The 19,237-nt window shown below is 34.5% G+C and overlaps 1 protein-coding gene across 4 annotated transcripts; it reads left to right on the forward strand.

Moving 5' to 3' along the window:
• Window positions 1–6,482: 6,482 nt before the first annotated feature.
• On the forward strand, window positions 6,483–18,669 carry LOC107893602 (WD repeat-containing protein 48). Of its 4 annotated transcripts, none has more exons than XM_016818634.2 (19): window positions 6,483–6,661; window positions 7,118–7,227; window positions 8,025–8,183; window positions 8,584–8,649; window positions 8,741–8,830; window positions 9,012–9,317; window positions 9,535–9,632; window positions 10,114–10,149; window positions 10,252–10,372; window positions 11,243–11,479; window positions 11,819–11,914; window positions 15,661–15,726; window positions 15,893–15,931; window positions 16,032–16,166; window positions 16,271–16,632; window positions 16,926–17,019; window positions 17,406–17,588; window positions 17,785–17,905; window positions 18,182–18,669. In XM_016818634.2, the coding sequence occupies exons 2-18, from the start codon at window positions 7,129–7,131 to the stop codon at window positions 17,881–17,883; spliced, it is 2,286 nt and encodes a 761-aa protein (XP_016674123.1). In that variant the 5' UTR covers window positions 6,483–6,661; window positions 7,118–7,128; the 3' UTR covers window positions 17,884–17,905; window positions 18,182–18,669. The 4 variants fall into 4 exon arrangements, with proteins under 4 accessions (XP_016674123.1, XP_016674124.1, XP_016674125.1 ...); XM_016818635.2 differs by having other exon boundaries at window positions 6,486–6,661; window positions 7,005–7,227; XM_016818636.2 differs by lacking the exon at window positions 15,893–15,931 and having other exon boundaries at window positions 6,486–6,661.
• Window positions 18,670–19,237: the final 568 nt, after the last annotated feature.

Raw genomic sequence — 19,237 nt, forward strand, 5'->3', positions numbered from 1 at the left:
CCCTATTACTTTAATTTCTTTACAATTTAGTCCTTAAACTCGTAAATTGAAATTTATGCAATTTAATCCATATATCATGCTAGCCAATTTACCTAGGGACTCATATCAACCTATAAAAAAATCATTTCACGAATTTAGTATGGCATTTTATTACTTTAACAAAAAAGTCCCTAAATGATAATTTCATCAAAAATCACTTTACAAATGTTGTTTATTTAACAACAAGGACTCATAATCTTTCAATAAATTTCAAGAACCACACAAATATGTTCATGGTAAAACTCTACACCTTTGAAATTTTTGCAAATTAGTCCCTAGGTTGCTAGATTAAGCTAGAACGATCCCGAAAGCATAAAAATCATTAAAAACGGGGCTTGAATACATACCATGCAATAAGAAATCAATACCAAAGCTTAGAACCCTAAAAATGGTTATCCTTTTTTTTCATTTTTCGGTGAAGAAGAAAGAAAAGATGAAACCAATTTGTTTTATTTTATTTAAGATTAATATGCTAATTACTAAATTAACCTTTCTTTTAACCTTTAAAAATCACTACACTAGTGTCCATATTTGTCCACTCATAAGAATAATGGTTCAATTACCATTTAAGTCCCTTAAAAATTAATTTCATAGCTAATAGATACCTTTAACTACTAGCACTGTACTTTTGCACCCTTTTCAATTTAGTCCTTTTCACAAAATTACACGTGCAAACATTAAAATTTCTTAATGAAATTTTTATATGACACTACTAACATATCATAGACATTAAAATAATAATTAAATAAATATTTTTAGGTCAAATTTGTGGTCCCAAAACCACTTGTCCTTTTTTACTAAAAATGGGTTGTTACATGGTGTGTTGGTTAAGTTCCTTGAAATTTTGCTTTAGGTCCTGAGTTCGATTCCCTTTTTTCAAATTTTTGTAATTATTTTGGGTTTATGTTAATATTTTTATTTTGGGTTTATCTTATATTTCTCGTTGGGTTGTGACAAGAATGAGCTTATTGGTTCAATGGTTAAGCTTATGTACACTCTTTGGTATTGGGTTCAAATCTTGGCGTAAGCAAGTGAAATGTTTTTGTTGGTTGTTATTTGTTAGTATTTGAGTTATTTTTGAATTACAAAATTCTGGTGGTTGGATTATTATAGGATATTTTATTTTATTTTCTTAAGCTATCAAATTAAACAAATCCTTAAAATCACTCTATTCTTTTTGCACGTTCAACCTCTTTTGTCACGTCCATCTCTCTTTTTCTTATTTACTTCTCTTTCTTTGAAGTTTTCTTTTTCATTTTCTCTTTTCTACTGTACTTGCTTGTTTCCATTCTATTTTTCCCTTGTGTTCATGCACAATGTTGTTATTTGCTTGTAATTTTGAGTGTGGAGTCAGTTTCGTCGAATGATTTTTGTTCCTTTGCTTTGAAATTGTTTCTTCAACAAGATAAGAGTTGTATTTATGCATAAACTTCGTCTTTAGTTGTGGTGAGCATTCTTGTGTTTTTTTATTAGGTGAAAGGGGTGAGAATCAAATTCCTCCAATAAAGTATTTCTTGTCTTTGGCGCTGTTTTTGAGTAGTAAGTATACGAATTTCATTTTAGGGACTAAATTTTTTAGAAAAGAATGTTAATTTGGATGGGTTTTTGACAAGTAGTGGTTCAATTTGATGATTGAATGTAGTTATTATGAGTCCCTAGCTGTGAGGTTGATCGATTTCACTATCAAGTGTGCAATCTAACTTGAAAAACTCGTCAAAAATTCAGAAAAATCGTAGAACAATGCTATTTTTCAAAACTGCCCAGCATCAGACGACAGTGTGTGATTTTGCAACCCATGTTGGTAGGCCATATGGACCACACGAGCTACCTTTTTGGGTCGTGTGGTTATTTTTAGCCAATTTTAAGGTCCGATTAGGGGCTATTTGAAGGACTTGAATGTTGGGTCCGTGGGCATTATATAGGTTTTGAAAAACATAAGTTTTAGTATGTAAATATACATGGGTAAGATTTAGAGGTATGTTAAGTAGGTTATGTTGTGTTTAAACCATATGCTATCATATGTTCAGTATGAAAATATGCGTGTATGCATGCCATTCAATTTATGATATATGTATGTATGATATTATGACTATGATCATGCTTGTGTTTTGGGGTGGGTTATGGAATGATGGAGGAAGTGCTATATGGTAGTTTCTAATGCAATTATGGCAGCTAGACTGCAAATTTCTGTCTGGCAGCTCAGTTGCATATTTATGAGTGGCATACCGCCACGTACTAGTGTGATTAGATGGATTTTTATGGTTTTAATTGGTGTGGTTGGTTGGATAGAGATTGTGTGAAGCAGATGGGGATAGTATATGATGAAATTTAATATGATATGTTATAAGATATGTTTCAATATGAAATTTGATATGATATGATATGTAATAAATTATGCTCCGTTATGATATCTGATATGCCACGATACTTTCTATTATATATACTAAATTTTGTGAGCCAACTTACACACTGGGCGTAAAGCTCACTCGTTTGCTTGTTTTATTTCATGTGATCCTTAGACTTAGGATTGGATGGCAACATTGGAGCTCGATTTTCAAGTTTTGATTTAATATGTTTTGGGCTTATGTTTTTATTAACTTTTTCAGACTTTTGGGACATTTTAATTTGTTTGGGACTTTAAAATTTATTTTCAATTTTTGTTTATGTGAAAGTTTTAATTATTAAATTGGTAATTAAATCAAGGCAACAAATAGTAAATTAGCGATAGATAAGATCAAGTTGCTAAAAAGGGTTCCGCTACTAAATTTTTATCGAAATTCACTAGAATGTTTTTGTCTCGTAAATGATTTTAAGTAAATTTGGATTCGTTTTTGGTAAAAGCTATTAAACATATTTTTACCTCAAACTACTCATGGGTTTTCAGTAAATTAGCTCGTTTGCAAATAGTTGTATAAAATTGGATTTTCTTAAGGTTGGAAGTGGGTTCTCATTAAAACTTAAGCTTTAGCATTTTCACAAATTATGTAACCTCCACAACCCAACCATAACGTTCAGGTCAGGTTTGAGGTGTTACAGTGGTATTTACTTCACATGATCCAACTTATTTTTACTTAGTACATTGTCCTCAAATACACCATCACATAATTACTTGCACAATCTGAAAGGCAATTCATCTTATTTTACCGCCTTTGATCTATTACGGACGACTTGAAAATAGAAGATTTTGTAATCGGCTATGCGAAGACTTGCACATAAATATCTCCCATAGGTGAGACTTCATAGATGTAATATCAGAATGCAGTTCAACATTTGAACTTTTGGTGAATTATTCCTGTGAACTCTATACTTAATAGTTGTTTGTACGATCTTATGTGTAGCTACTTCCTTGAAAGAAAATCTTTGTATATTCATACTCACTGACTTATGAAAGAAAACCCTTAGATAATTCTCATATTAGCCTTTGCCATAGATAAATATAAATGATTCAAATAAAATAGATCTTGGCGGATAGTTCTAGTTGTGGATTGCTGTTAATAGCTTATTCTGACAAACTCTGGTATGTATTACGATCCTCATGTATTCTTGTTTCAGACCCAAGTCTATGAATTCATGATTTACGAAACATGTTGGCAGATTCATAAGGAAAACCCCCATTTTGAGTTAATAAGAAAATCAACTAATCTTAATCAAACTGAAAAATCTAGCGGATCGTGAATAGATATCCCATTCATAGTGGTTTACATTTAGAAATAGATAACATATGAGCTGATACTTAAGAGTGAATTCCTAATTTCGAAATCATACACAAAAGATAGTCTTGACGGACTGTCATAACTTGCATAACTTTCATATGCCATAGACATGGACTTACTTACACATATATGGCTCAAAGCCTATAGACATGGGCTTACTTACACATATATGGCTCAAAGCCTTAGACTCCGTAGAGTCTCATACATACATAGAACCTACTTTAGGTTGTCATATTCATTTGTGCATAGATTTCTATACAATCCATCCGAACCTTCACAAAGCTGAAAACCATACATATACATTCTCTGTACTATCCACCCAGACCGCTGCAAAGCCAAATAACACGTGACATAAAATGCACAACATGACATTTCTTCATCTTTCATCCGCCAAAACAACCCTCCACAACTCTGCAAAATTCAAACACATGCATTTTATACAAAGGCATTTTACCAACACTATTGTTCCAGCATAACACATATTACACTAAATATTTCATGCTTTTTCATATCAACACAATAGACTTCACGATACATCAATATTCCCTTACAAAGTAATTTATCGATTACACGTCATTCAACCATAGAATGACACATCATTTGCTCAACACTCATTTAACATAACCAGCAAACATCACGCCAAACATCTCATTTATACCTCAAAGACTTACAACCAGCCATATACTTTCATATCTACACACAACATTCATCTCGATATATCATCATTCAACCATAAAATTCTTCATCTTAAGACAGAAGTTACAGACCTATCAATAATACCAAAGTGTAAACATCCATTTAAGGCTTGGGTTCTTGAAGTCACCTGTAAATTGATGCCAAAACCTTTTTCTTTGCTTTTTCCTTTGCAACCTAAGCCTCCAGCTTTCAAAACATAACAACTATTTCAGAATCTTCAATGCAGATATTTCATCATCATAAAAACCAAAATTTATTTGCATGTAGAGGCCAATAAAATTATTATCCAAAATTTTCGCTTATACAAAACATAATCAACGGATAGCTAAAATCATTAATTTCTTTCATTTACTTAACTCTGAGACATAGAAAGGTTCAAAAACTTACCAGCTTGATAAATTATCCATTACTTATGCATAACTTTCTCTTTTCTCCTCTATGTAGACTGCTCTTTGTCTTTCTTTCCTTCAACCAGACCAATGAAGAAGTTGAAGAAAGAATAGAAAATGAAGGAACCGCGCCGGAGAATAACAATCCAACTCACGCAATTCCTTCACCGATCCCAAACTTAATAGCCAAGTGTACACGTCCATAATCATCATGTCTCCCACTAAAAATATTCCTAGTTTAAACTCAACGGAACCAAGGTTAAAATCCAACTATTCGAAGCCAATCCATCAATTTCTCTTATATCAACTAGAGTCCGTTCAATTTGTAAACTTTTCAAATTGATCCCAAAATTACTGTTCCAACTTTAACTTAACGTTTCAAGGTGTGATAGCATATTTCTATAGGCTTCTCTTAAGTTGATTCAAATCTTCAGTGGTTACACTTTCAGTTCTTTGTTTTTCCAATTTTCAAACATATTGAATTTTTTTTAATTTATTTTCCATATGAATCTGTTTAGCGTCATTAAGTTTAAAAAGTTATGCTAAAATTAAAGGTCTTAAGCAATCCTACAGTACAGAAGATGCATATGAAAGGATAGTGATATGAACAGTGGATAGTTGAAACCCAACATGCCACGAAAAAAATAATACGAACACAATATAAATACACAGACTGTCAATTAACTAATTGTAGGAGAAGAAGTTGTTTCTATGTAAGATCTATATTCACATTAATAAAATATTGTCCAAAACATCTTCAAAAATAGAAAACCAAGCTCAAATTGTATATTACAAAACATAACTATACAATGTCTACTACATAATTGAAACATACATATTTTCTACAACGTTTAATGAGCAACGACTGGAACAATGATATGATCGAGTTCTATTTGAAGCCTGAAAGCCTTTCAATGTCTCAAAAGACAACTGAATAAGAACAGAAAGACTAAAGACGAGTTTTGCCATGCTTTGCCTAACTAGAGGATTCTTTTGAGTGTAGTGCAGGCCATTGCCAATATTGCCAAGCTCAGATCAGTAGCACTATCAATGGAATAAAAGCTCTACAAATTTGAATCCATCCATTTTCTCTTTGATTTCCAAAACTTTGTCTTATCTACTTCTACAACATGAAAATCTTACCATTTTGTATAAGGAATATATGGGTTTAAGGAAGAAGATGAGAAAAAGTAGAGAAAGAGAATGAAAAGAAAAAATAGAATGGAAAAGGAAAAAAAGAATATGGCAAGGAAGAAGAATAAAATAATAAATGGGTCTAACGATGGAATAATGAATTTAATGGTGGGATGATTAATTTGGTTAATTTAATTAACGCCAGTGACTAAATTAATAAAAAAAATTAAAATAATCAAAATAGAAACAATTTAATTCTAATGTGAGTAACGAAATAGTTTACTTAAATAAAAAATAAATTTTATTAAATTTTATCCTTCAAATAGTCTAAAACCAATATTTAATTATAAATTTATTTTAAAAAAAATTAAGATTAGTGAAAATTTTAAAGTTAGACTACAAAAAGGGAAATTGCATGTAAGAACAAAATTATCCATTATGACAAAATAAAATGACAACTATCAATACATATATCCATATAAAGATAAGTAATGACAAATATCAATATTGAAATTTACCCTTTTAACCCAAAAATTCCCGACCCACTCTAATCTGTCATCACCACCACTCTGTCCAAACAAAGCCTGTCTTTTCTCTTCTATTTGATCCCTCTCCTCTTCCTCCTTCTCCTCCCCCGAGCGCTCTGTCTCTTGCCTTCAAGTTTCTCATATACTAGCAAATTAAACTAAGGTAATTTTCGGAACCCTAAACTCAACTTGATTATCGATTTTCTACTTGAGTCATAGGATTTTGAATTATCTGCTCTGTGTCTCCGCATCACTCTGCTATATTTGGTTTTCTGTTTTCGATCCTACTGCGTGTTACCTTCTCTCTGTTTACTTTGTTGAGAAGGGACAAAATTTCTTTTAAGGCTATCGGTTTCAGCGGAAATAGCGTACCGTTCTGGCTGCTATTTTCAATTACGCTGCTATTTGCGGCCACGATCCGTGAAACTGCTACTGCACTACTATTTGGAGCCTTGTTTTTCATTTTTTCATTTTTTTTTGCCTTTTAAATTGATTTTTGGTTGCAGAATTTAAGTTAGTCCAACTTAACGTACAGTGTTGACATATTCAAGTGTTCAAAGGCATTGAAATATCCGGTGGTGTAGGTGTAGTTTTTAATTTCATTTGACTGATTACCTAGGGGTCACCGCAATGCATCGAGTGAGCAGTGTGGGGAACAATGCCAATTCTAACCGCCCACGTAAAGAAAAGAGGCTGAGATACGTATTGAGTGACACTGATGATACAAAGGTGAAGTTTTTTCGTTTTATTTATTTATTTCTATACTTTCGTTAGTTATCCCATTGTCCTTTATCTTTGAAGTGAATAAGTTTTCTTCCTTCATTATGTATTTGGCAGTCCTTAGGAATTTGCATATTTGAGGTTCCATTAGGATTCTAATTTATTTATCTGCGTTTTCAGGGTAAGGCAACATTTTGCATCATTGGTGTTTCTCCTTTGTTGGTTTTATATTCCTTTTCTTAATTTCTATGTTATGCTATCGTAGCTAATCTAGAAGGTCATGCTTGTTTTTATATGTATTGTTATATTGGGGCACACAAATTTATAATGATCCATAGAAATACCATTTGAGTCTTCGTGTGATTTTTTTATCCTTGTGTAGATTTAAAATACCATGCCGTATGTGTTCTCCTAAAGGTTGAGTAAGAAATGCTTATTATATATTTGTTATGTTGATAAAATTGGCATATTTTAAATCTATTTGCAGTTGGAACTCCTGAACTTCCTTCTAGGTAATATTATACCACTGTCTTAATTGGATACTTATTATCCTTAAGATTTACGTATGCTAAATTAAAGTGAAAATAATAGCCTTTTTTCTCAATTACTAACTTTTGATAGTGTCCATTGTATCCTTAATTTAAGAACATGCTAACAATCAAATTGGATTATTCTGCTAATCCTTTGTTTTTTATTCTAAAAAGCAAGTAATTAGCTTGAGGATGGTAGTTGAACCTTTTATCTGTTTCTTTTGGTTATAGGCACTAGGCACTGATGTTTCTTCATTTTGGCATGTTGTTTTGCAGCATTGTGCCGGCATAAATTGTTTGGCTGTCCTGAAGTCATCTTTCTCTGATGGGTGCAACTATCTCTTCACTGGAAGCCGAGATGGCACACTTAAGAGATGGGCGCTGGATGACGATGCTGCTACTTGCTCTGCTACATTTGAGTCACATGTTGATTGGGTACCCATTTTTTATTTTTGTTTTTGCCAATGAAAATTTGCTTTTGGCTATGAGCATGATCTTCATTCCTTACCAATAGTCTTTTGATTGCTAATATGTGGTTGGGAGAGTGTGACAATTTAATTTATTTTCTGTTTTTGGTCTACTAGATGCCATATATTGATGTATTACCAAATACAAATAGTTGCTTAGTAACTGACCAGCTTTCCAAAAGGAAAAGGTAGAGCAAGTATTTCGCTTTGCACTTTAATTACATCAACAGTCAGCTTAAATGTCAAAAAGCTCTTTAATCTCCTTTTTCTTTAGTTTGTGGGATTTGCCATCCATTTAATATGTGCATAATATACCTCTGTAATGTGTAAGTTATGATTCAGAATTAAGCTATTTCCTTATTATGCAGGTAAATGATACTGTAATTGCTGGTGATAATACACTTGTTTCATGTTCATCAGACACCACATTGAAGGTTTGTTGTTAATTAATTCATCATCTTTGGCTGTTCCCTTTTTGACTAATTTCGTTAAGTTTTGACATTCTTTTTCCTTGGGATATACCAGACATGGAATTGCTTGTCTGATGGAATTTGTACCAGCACTCTCCGTCAACACTCTGACTATGTAACTTGTCTAGCTGCAGCTGAAAAAAATGTAATTTCTATGTTAAAGTTTCTCTGGATATTATTAGCTAAATGGATGAAAGGTTCCTGCTAATGCAATATTGCTATTTAAGTTTCATGTTTAATTTGGCAGCATAAATTGTGCTTCAAAGTATGATATTTATCATCATAGAGGTCACTTTCTGATTTGTTTTTAGTGTCATACATTTTAGACCAATGTGGTTGCCTCTGGGGGTCTTGGTGGGGAGGTTTTTGTATGGGATATTGAAGCTGCAGTTACTCCTCTCTCAAAGTCCAGTGATGTATTGGAAGATAATTGTTCCAACGGTATCAATGGTTCTGCAAATTCATTATCAATATCAAGTTTGCGGACAATTAGCTCAAGTAACAGCATTGCTGCTCAGACAGCTCAGTGTCATGGGTATGTCCCCATATGTGCCAAAGGCCATAAAGAGTCGGTCTATGCATTGGCAATTAATGATAGTGGAAGCCTTCTTGTCTCTGGTGGAACTGAGAAGGTAGCTTTTACTTCTACCCAATTCAAATGTTCTGATAATAACATGTTCCTCTTCCCTTATGACATCTTGCAGAGGATGGTCATATCTTTACCTCATCCTCTTTCTTTCTTTTTTTTTTTAATGAAAAAAAAAAATCTTTTGGTCATTTGTTATCATTTGGCCTTTTGATTTTAAAATTTTAATGAAACTCTTAGTATCCTGCCTCACTTTCATATAGGTTGTGCGAGTTTGGGACCCAAGAACTGGATTGAAGACTATGAAGCTAAGAGGGCATACAGATAACATTAGGGCTCTACTTATGGATTCTACTGGCAGGTTGGTGCAATGAATTCAGCTCCAGTCGCTATCTGAGTTACAAATAGAATTAACTTGACGTTAGTTGGAAGCTTACAATAGCTTTAGCATGTGTCATATGACGCGTATTTGTCATCTGATTATTTTCTATTGTGACTGCCAAACTGTTCTATTGCAGTGGTGTAAACGCATCTGATTGTAAAATTTTTATATATTAATAATGGTCCTATGATGGTAAAGATTTTTATAACGAAGGGGTGGTTGAACAGTGGAGACTAAACCTTGTTATGGCTTTATATGGATGCACATGTGCACATTTTATAACTGCTTTCAAGTGAAATTGGGATGAATACTTCTTTTAATGTATCAGGGTCTTTGTTTTTATCTTATAGGTTCTTCCCTTGATTGACTACTAATGAATTATGTTATTTGATTTTATTCTCTTCTGTGCTTTATTTATTTCATTAGTTAAGTGTTTGACAGACATTTTGTTATCTTTCAGATATTGTTTATCGGGGTCATCTGATTCGATGATCAGGTACACAATTTGTTTATTGTTTTGCTGTTGAACCACATGCCGTTTTCAACCATAAATAATTTAAGACCATGCCTTTCAAGCAGTTGTAATTTTAACTTGTAGGCTATGGGACCTTGGTCAGCAACGCTGTGTGCATTCATATGCTGTGCATATGGATTCTGTTTGGGCACTTGCAAGCACCCCAACCTTTAGTCATGTTTATAGTGGTGGCAGAGATCTTTCTGTAAGTGGATATTCATGCCAAACCATTTTAATGGACATGTTTATCATTTTTTGCCAATGTTTTGATGTAGAATTTGACAAGATAGTTATGCCAATGTAGGACAATTGGCTGATTAGTATTTCAGGCTTGGTTGAGATTAAAAGATGGGAAATTATGAGAAGAATTAGGGGTCTATAGATATAGATTAGATGTAGGCAAAATCCTGTGCTGTGCTGATACCATTATAGGTTGAATGGTAAATTAAGGGCTAAGGGTTTAATTTGAAAATTAATTTTTATGAGTAAGGTTATGGACTGAAAACAATCTTAGAAATTGCAGAGCAAGAAAGGTGAATAAGTGATCTAGGTGCTTTGCTCATAGAGTTGCATTTCCTTAAACATTGTACTGGGGCAAAAGCTTGTAACTACAGTTGCCAAAGTTCTTGTAAATTTTTTGTCTAGTAAACCATGCTCATTAATGGATAGTAATATTTATTCATACAAACATATGGGATCCAGAGTAAGAAACTTCCAAAACTGACTTAATGCAGTTACAACTCTTATACATGAATAGAAACTTAATAGATGGATTCACTGCATCAAATTCTTCGATTTCCTCTAATTTTTTTTTGAAACCACTCAAATATGTTTGACATTTTAAAATGAAGTGAACAGAAAATGAAATAAAACGTTGCAACTTTAACTTAATGAAACTTAATGTTAAGACTTTAAAATGCCTATTCTAGCTTAAGTTTCTGAATTGGTCTGGTAATGAAATAAAGGCCATAATTTTAAATATTCTTAGCATAATCTTTACACTTTCTGACATCCTTGTCTGTTACCTGTAAATATTTAGCTTTAATTCTGAATTTGTGCTTTGTACATACATCAGTTATATTTGACAGACTTGACAACTAGAGAGAGTCTTTTGCTTTGCACAAAGGAGCATCCGATTTTGCAGCTGGCGTTGCATGGTGATAGTATATGGGTTGCAACGACAGATTCTTCGGTTCATAGATGGCCTGCTGAAGGAAAAAATCCTCAGAAGGTCTTTCAAAGAGGTGGTTCATTCTTGGCTGGAAACCTGTCCTTCTCCAGAGCACGAGTTTCCTTGGAAGGGTCTACCCCAGTAAGTATAGTGTGTGTGTATTCATGTTTGTATATGTTTTGGCTTACAACAGCACATCACCATGTTTGTCATGAAAATTTCTCATAAATCTTTTTTTTTTCTCACTTTCATTAATTTGTGTCAAGTATTACTAAATACATTGAAGTATTGTTGTTCCTGTTTCATTTGTTTCTTGCTCACCCAACCCCAAGAAAAAGAATAAATATTAGATTGTCCTTTTATTAATCATGATATGCATTGTTATGTATATCCCTTTGATGTTTGGCTATGATTTGTTTTAAACTTTATCTTCTATCCTTCTCCCTTCATTTCTGTGCTGACGTTGTCAATTATTTACAGGCTCCTGTTTATAAAGAACCCATCTTCACCATTCCCGGAACTCCTGCAATAGTTCATTATGAGATTTTAAATAACAGAAGGCATGTATTGACTAAGGTAAATTCGTTAGTACTTCTGTTGGAATTCCTTAAATTAAGCAGATTTTCTACATTAGTGCTAGGAATTTCCTTGTACTATTAGCCATAATCAAATTACTAATTTTTAGGGATAGGCTAATTTCTATAGATTATTTCCTTTTTTATTTTTCCTGCTATTCTTTAAAAGGCTGTATTCAGATTAGAAGTAATAAGAGAAAATCATTCTTCTTCCTAGAACTTGTTCATGGTATCAAGAGCATCAGGAATCCATTTGATCCTGCTCTTTCTTCTCTTCTCTTGTTCTGTTTTTCTCTGTTAGAAACCGTACTCCCATGGGTGACACCCAAAATTTCTCTGAGACTGAGATCTCACAAATAACTCAAAATCACAGTCAAGGAATCCCACAAGGTGACCTTAACTCTTCTCTTATAATCACAAATCATCGATTAAATGGAAAAAATTTCCTGCAATGGTCACAATCTGTCCTTATGGTTCTTCGTGGCCAAGGAAAATTTGGGTACATTAATGGACAAATTCCTCGACCAGCATCAACAGACACTGGTTATGCAACTTGGGAACTTAACAACTCAATGGTTATGGCTTGGCTTATAAATTTGATGGAAGGTCATATAAGCCAAACGTATCTTTTTTTCAAAACTGCCAAAGAAATGTGGGATGCAATCAAGGAGAATTACTCGGATCTTGGAAATACTTCCCAAGTATTCGAGATCAAATTAAAGTTGAAAGATATTCGACAAGGAACACTTGAAGTCACTCAATATTACAACAACCTAAAGATCTTATGGCAGGAGTTAGACATGTATTATGAAGTTGATTGGGGTGAGGGCTTGGAACACACCAAGTTCATGGATCATCTTAACAAAGAACGTCTCTATGAGTTCTTAGTAGGACTAAATCGTGATCTTGATGAGGTCCGAGGATGAATACTAGGCAGAACCACACTGCCAACCATAGGAGAAGCATTTGCTGAAGTAAGGAGGGAAGAGAAACGGCGTCTTATTATGTTGGGAGACGCAAGAGAATTAAAACCATTGACCGTAGCTGGTCATCATCCTTCCGAGAACTCTGCTCTTATTTCAAGAGGCCCTCAATCTCAAAGGTTCAAAGATGGAATTGATTCTGGTTCAAAAAGGCCATGGTGTAGCCACTGTAATCGGGTTGGGCATACCAAGGAGAAATGCTTCAAACTCCATGGCTATCCTGAAGAAAAAAAAACAGAAAGAAAACAAGGCAGCAATGATATCTACTACTGAAGAAGATGCTCAGAATGTTAGGCTAACCAAAACTCAACTTGAGGCTCTTCATAAACTACTCAGGACTCCTACAGCCAGTGGGTCACTAGCTATTCAAGGTACTGCTTTAAATACTACACACGAACCTATCACAACTTCCTGGATACTAGACTCGGGTGCATCCGACCACATGACAGGTAATCTAAGTTTGTTTCACACCTATTTACCTTGTCATGATCACTCTCGGATTCGCATAGCTGATGGATCTTACTCACCGGTGGCTGGAATGGGGACAGTGAGACTTACTGAAAATTTTTCCCTTGATAAAGTTTTACATGTTCCAAATCTTTCCTGTAATTTACTTTCAATTAGCAAGCTTACCAAGGATGAAAAAGTACTTGCTGAATTTTCTACTTTTGGTTGTGTGGTTCAGGAACAGGAATCGGGAAAGATGATTGGCACTACTAAAGTTAATGATGGCTTATATGTTTGGAACAAAAACAGTTCACAAGAAGGGATGGCCTTATCTACATCAAAAGACGATCCTATCATGCTATGGCATCGTAGACTAGGACACCCGAATTTCATGTACTTGAAGAAACTGTTTCCTCTACTATTTCTAAATAAGAAAATTAGTTCATTGAACTGTGAAGTTTGCCAACTGTCTAAACACATTCGTGTCCCTTATCCTTTGAAACCTTATGTTCAATCTCAACCTTTCTCTTTAATCCACAGCGATCTATGGGGAGCCAGTCGAGTAAAAAACATCACAGGGGCTAGGTGGTTCATAACTTTCATTGATGACCACACTAGAGTTTGTTGGGTCTATCTCCTTAAAGAAAAATCCGAAGTCTCTAGAGTCTTCAAAAATTTTCATTCAATGATTCGAACTCAGTTAAATTCAAATATTCACACCCTTAGAACTGATAATGGGAGAGAGTACTTTAATTCTATCCTAAGTCCTTATCTTTCTGAGCAAGGAATCATACATCAAAGTTCTTGTCCTAACACCCCTCAACAAAATGGGGTTTCTGAGAGGAAAAACAGACACCTTGTAGCCGTGGCTCATGCCCTGATGTTTACTATGGGTGTACCAAAGTATTTATGGGGAGAAGCTGTCCTCACTGCTTGTTATCTTATAAACCGACTCCCATCAAAGGTATTAAACTTTCAAACACCTTTTCATACTTTTCAAAAAAAAATTTCCCTTGTTTCGTGTTCCTAATCTCCCAACCAAAACATTTGGTTGCAAAGCATTTGTCCACAACCATCAACCCAACCAATCTAAACTTGATCCTAGAGCTCACACTTGTGTCTTTATTGGTTACTCACCTGCACAAAAAGGGTACAAGTGCTACTCTCCAACCTTACACCGGATGTTTGTGTCCCTTGATGTTACTTTCTTCGAAAACGAGCCATATTTTTCAGCCTCTCATCTTCAGGGGGAGATACTTAGTGAAGATGAGACCTTGAGCAATCTTCTCATTATACCTCAAGACTCTATCAGCCCTACCACCACTACAAAACCTGCTGAAAATCCTACAGCCACTGTTATTCCTGTTTTGGAACCTGTCAGCCCTACCACAACTACAAAACCTGCTGAAAATCCTACAGCCACTGTTATTCCTGTTTTGGAACCTGTTTTTCCTATCTCCACTGTTCAGCAACAAGAAACAAGGGTGATTAATCATACTAATGAAGAAAAACAGCCCACTCATTCTGAAAAACAAGAAGGAAAAACTCAGGGACTTCATGTATACTCTCGGAGACATCAGCTGCCTGAGACCAAAACAGCAGTGCCTATGCCATCTTTACCCGAGGACTGTCCTGAGGAAGAAGTTTCACCTCCTTCATCTTCCATCCATCTTCCAATTGCAGTAAGAAAGGGCACTAGGAGCTGCACTCAACATCCCATTTCTCGGTTTGTATCCTATGGAAACTTGTCTAAATCCTACAATGCCTTTGTTTCTAATGTTGACTCTGTAGAAACTCCAAAGAACATAGACAAGACTCCTATGGAACCCAACCTTAAATTAGGAACTGGTAAGGATGGAGAAGAAGTAGACAGGGGGAGATATCAACGGGAGAAACATTTGGAAGCTGCCTACAGGATATTGAGATACTTAAAAGGGACTCCTGGTAAGGGGTTGCATTTCAAGAAAAATGTTCGAAGAAATTATGGGCAAGCTGGGTTTGATTCACATCTACACTCCAGCTTGAGGGGGAGTGTTGGAATTCCTTAAATTAAGCAGATTTTCTACATTAGTGCTAGGAATTTCCTTGTACTATTAGCCATAATCAAATTACTAATTTTTAGGGATAGGCTAATTTCTAGAGATTATTTCCTTTTTTATTTTTCCTGCTATTCTTTAAAAGGCTGTATTCAGATTAGAAGTAATAAGAGAGAATCATTCTTCTTCCTAAAACTTGTTCAACTTCTATGGATTTTGGTTCCTACGATTTTATTTTGGGAGATCTATTTTTGCATAAATGATATTAATGTCTTTAACAGGATACTGCTGGTTCGGTAAAGCTCTGGGAGATAACCAAGGGTGTTGTGATTGAAGACTATGGACAGGTACACTAGATTCTTTTGCTATTTTCTTTCTTTTCTTCCCCCTCAAGGAAAAGTGCTTGCACTTTGCTTTTCATTTACAGGTTTGGTACACGTAGAGACACTCCTGCATATGCAAGGTTATGTTTTAGTTGTATGTATTTATTCATTTCTTTAATTTAATGTCCAGGTTTCGTTTGATGAGAAAAAGGAGCAGTTGTTTGAGATGGTGCGATAACTATTTATTGGATCGTAGTAGTTGAATATACTGCATCTTTTCTTTTTTCTTTATGGATTTTAAATTTAATTTTTGTTTAAAACCATTCTAGGTAAGCATTCCTGCATGGTTCTCTGTGGATACCCGGCTTGGGAGCTTGTCTGTTCACTTGGACACCCCTCAATGCTTTTCTGCAGAAATGTACTCTGCAGATCTGAACATAACTGGCAAACCTGAGGATGATAAGGTATTAGATTTTTCCATTAATCGTGGCAATCTTCAGACACGGATATCTCTGAAAATAATCGCTGTGATTAGTACATGCATCTGGTGTTGACTTGTCTTTGCCAGGTCAATCTAGCTCGTGAAACCCTTAAAGGCCTATTGGCTCATTGGATGACTAAAAGAAGGCAAAGACTTGGCTCCCAGGCTTCGGTTAATGGAGATGTTTTATCAGGAAAAGATATTACTACAAAAAGTCTTACTCATTCAAGAATTGAGGTAGATGTTAATGCTGAAAATGATTCCATGGTCTATCCTTCTTTTGAGTTTTCTACAGTTTCCCCTCCCTCAATTATCACTGAGGGTTCCCAAGGAGGTCCTTGGAGAAAGAAAATTACTGAATTGGATGGAACCGAGGATGAGAAGGATTTCCCTGGTTGGGTTTTGGACTGTGTGTTGAGTAACAAGCTTCCACCTCGCGAGAACACCAAGTAACTTCTGTGACCTCATTAAACTTTCCTCTGCTTCTTGCAGAATTTTTTTTTTCCTTTACTCAATTAAATCTTAAGGTTTTCGAGGAACGCCACATACATTGAACTGCTTATTGGTTGACCTGCTTGTTTATATGCTTGCTATGACTTAAAGAAACCACACTTCTTTGACATCATTGTACTTTATTCAGAACCATTGATACTTATTAATTTTACTTCTTGGGTATTGAGCAGGATTTACTTTCTTCCTTTCTTCCTCACTCTCCTGATAGTTTTACTTTTCATTTTTGCAGGTGTAGCTTCTACCTTTATCCTTGTGAAGGTTCAGCTGTTCAGATCCTCACACAAGGGAAGTTAAGTGCACCTCGCATCTTGAGAATACATAAGGTATGCATGTTTAGTTTTCTTAGTATATGCGTCTGCACGAATATGTTTGTAGAAAATAGCAAATGTTGTTAGTATAGAAACTTAGATCACTTGGGCTAATACAGTAGAATCTCTTTCATATTTTGGAACTTGAATGGCATAATGGCCAAAAGAGCAATGTTAGATTACTGAAAATGTTAGTTTAAGGTGCATATACATTGATAGGATTAGGACCTTTAACTTGGTTACATGTATGTTAGAGGAGATGGCTCTGATTTGTTAGATTCTTTCTTCTCTGGTTTTATAATATTAATGCCAAACAGCTGGTTCTAGGTTGTATTTTTGTATCATTATTTTATGGATTCTTAGGTATTATAATGTATATTCATTATGTTTTGGTTATGTAGGTTGTTAATTACGTCGTAGAAAAGCTTGACAAACCATCTGATAATGCTAATACTGATGGGACATTTTCGCCTGGACTTGGAGGACGATTGCAGCATTTAGTAGTTGGGGATGGATCTTTTCGGTCTGGATTGAAGCCTTGGCAAAAGCCTCGACCTTCAGTCGAGATTTTATGCAATAATCAGGCAAGCCAATTGCATGTTTGATGTTATAATGCCATTGGCTAACAACCTAAGATCTCATTTTCTGGCACCAGTATTAGATCTTCCTTTGTTTGTGATTGAATTCAACATAGTAAACTAAATTTGACTAACTTGTTTTGTTCTATTCAATCGTATTATTCCGGTCACTTATTTGATTTGCTATTATTATGTGTTCTAGGTATTATCTCCAGACATGAGCTTAGCTACTGTCCGGGCTTATGTATGGAAGAAACCTGAGGACTTGGTACTTAATTATAGAGTGATACAAGGCAGATGATCTTATGGACTTCTGGGAGCAGGTGAGTGGCAGCTTATTATGTTGTATTTCTTGGATTTGTTTCATGGTTTCTGAAAGCAAAAAAAAAAGGTGGTTATTTGTTTAGAGGAAGCATGCCGGTAATTTTTTCTTTGCCCATAATTTTGTCAATTTAACATTTAGTGTCTGTTTCTTTTTGGTCTGTGATGAAACGTCGTACAGTTTCTCTTTGAGCATGTCTACCCATTGGATATCCTTAGCAAGAAATCAGCTAAGATAGTGTTTGAATTATATCCTCTCTTTATCTATTGGGCTGCAGGTTGGTCTCAGTATATTGGGATGAAAATCTATTACTTTGGTAAAGTGTTGGGACTTATTATGTTCATCTGAGATAGCCTTCGTGGTCTGAAAGTGTTGGTGGGATTCTTCTATATTTTGAAAGACGACAGGTTTCAATCTGGGGGCGTTCTCCAGACTTTTTCCGGAGGGTCATGATTAATGTTTTCATAGATAGGCAGATGCTATGATGAATTTTTTATTTTGACATGCATGCATGCATGCTTTCGCCATACAGCAGAAAAAAAGGTTCTAGGGTGGCAATGCAATCAACTGAAGAGTTTGTTATTCCGGGTGGACAACGAAAACCGGGTACTTTCTGGGACAAAAAACATTAAGGCTTAATGATTTCGGAAGCTCTGTAGATTTGTTTTATGGGGGATGATAATCTAGTCATAGAAACTGTTATTGTGAAGTTGAATTTTTCTTCATTTATTATTCTTCGAAATAAGACAATCAATTTGCATTGAATCCGTATATTTCTTGAAAATTTCTCTCAATGCTTATTTCTTTTTTGTGCATGATTCGGTAGATTTCATACCGTGTTAGGTTAGTTACACTCTGGGGAGAGGGTTTCATGTAGCCGATAGATGCCTTTGCTAAAGTAATGCTAATTGTTTTTTTTTTTATTCTTTTATTTATGTATTTGTAATCAAATTAGAAAAGCAAAATTTTGTTTATGTTGGTGCTTTAATTCCGTAGGTGTAAAGTAAAAAGTTGAATCATTTTCCCATCAATGTAGTATGTAAAGACATGGACCGATGAGTTTGTCTCTACTTTCCATTTGTTGCAATACTGTTTACTTCGTTATTTATATTATGTATATTCGGGTTTGGGTATGAGTATAAGATCTTATTAATATGAGTTTGAATTATTATTTATTTGATAAGAATATTTCTGTTTAAATTTAATTATACAATATATAAAAATATTTTTACTTTATATTAGTTTAAAGTATTTGATTGAGTTACTTAAATTTAAAAATAAAAATAAAAAAAGTAATATATATGATGCGAATGGCATTTTTGTCTTTTAATAC

Source organism: Gossypium hirsutum, chromosome A13 (assembly GCF_007990345.1).
Source record: "Gossypium hirsutum isolate 1008001.06 chromosome A13, Gossypium_hirsutum_v2.1, whole genome shotgun sequence".
NCBI classification, from domain to species: domain Eukaryota; kingdom Viridiplantae; phylum Streptophyta; class Magnoliopsida; order Malvales; family Malvaceae; genus Gossypium; species Gossypium hirsutum.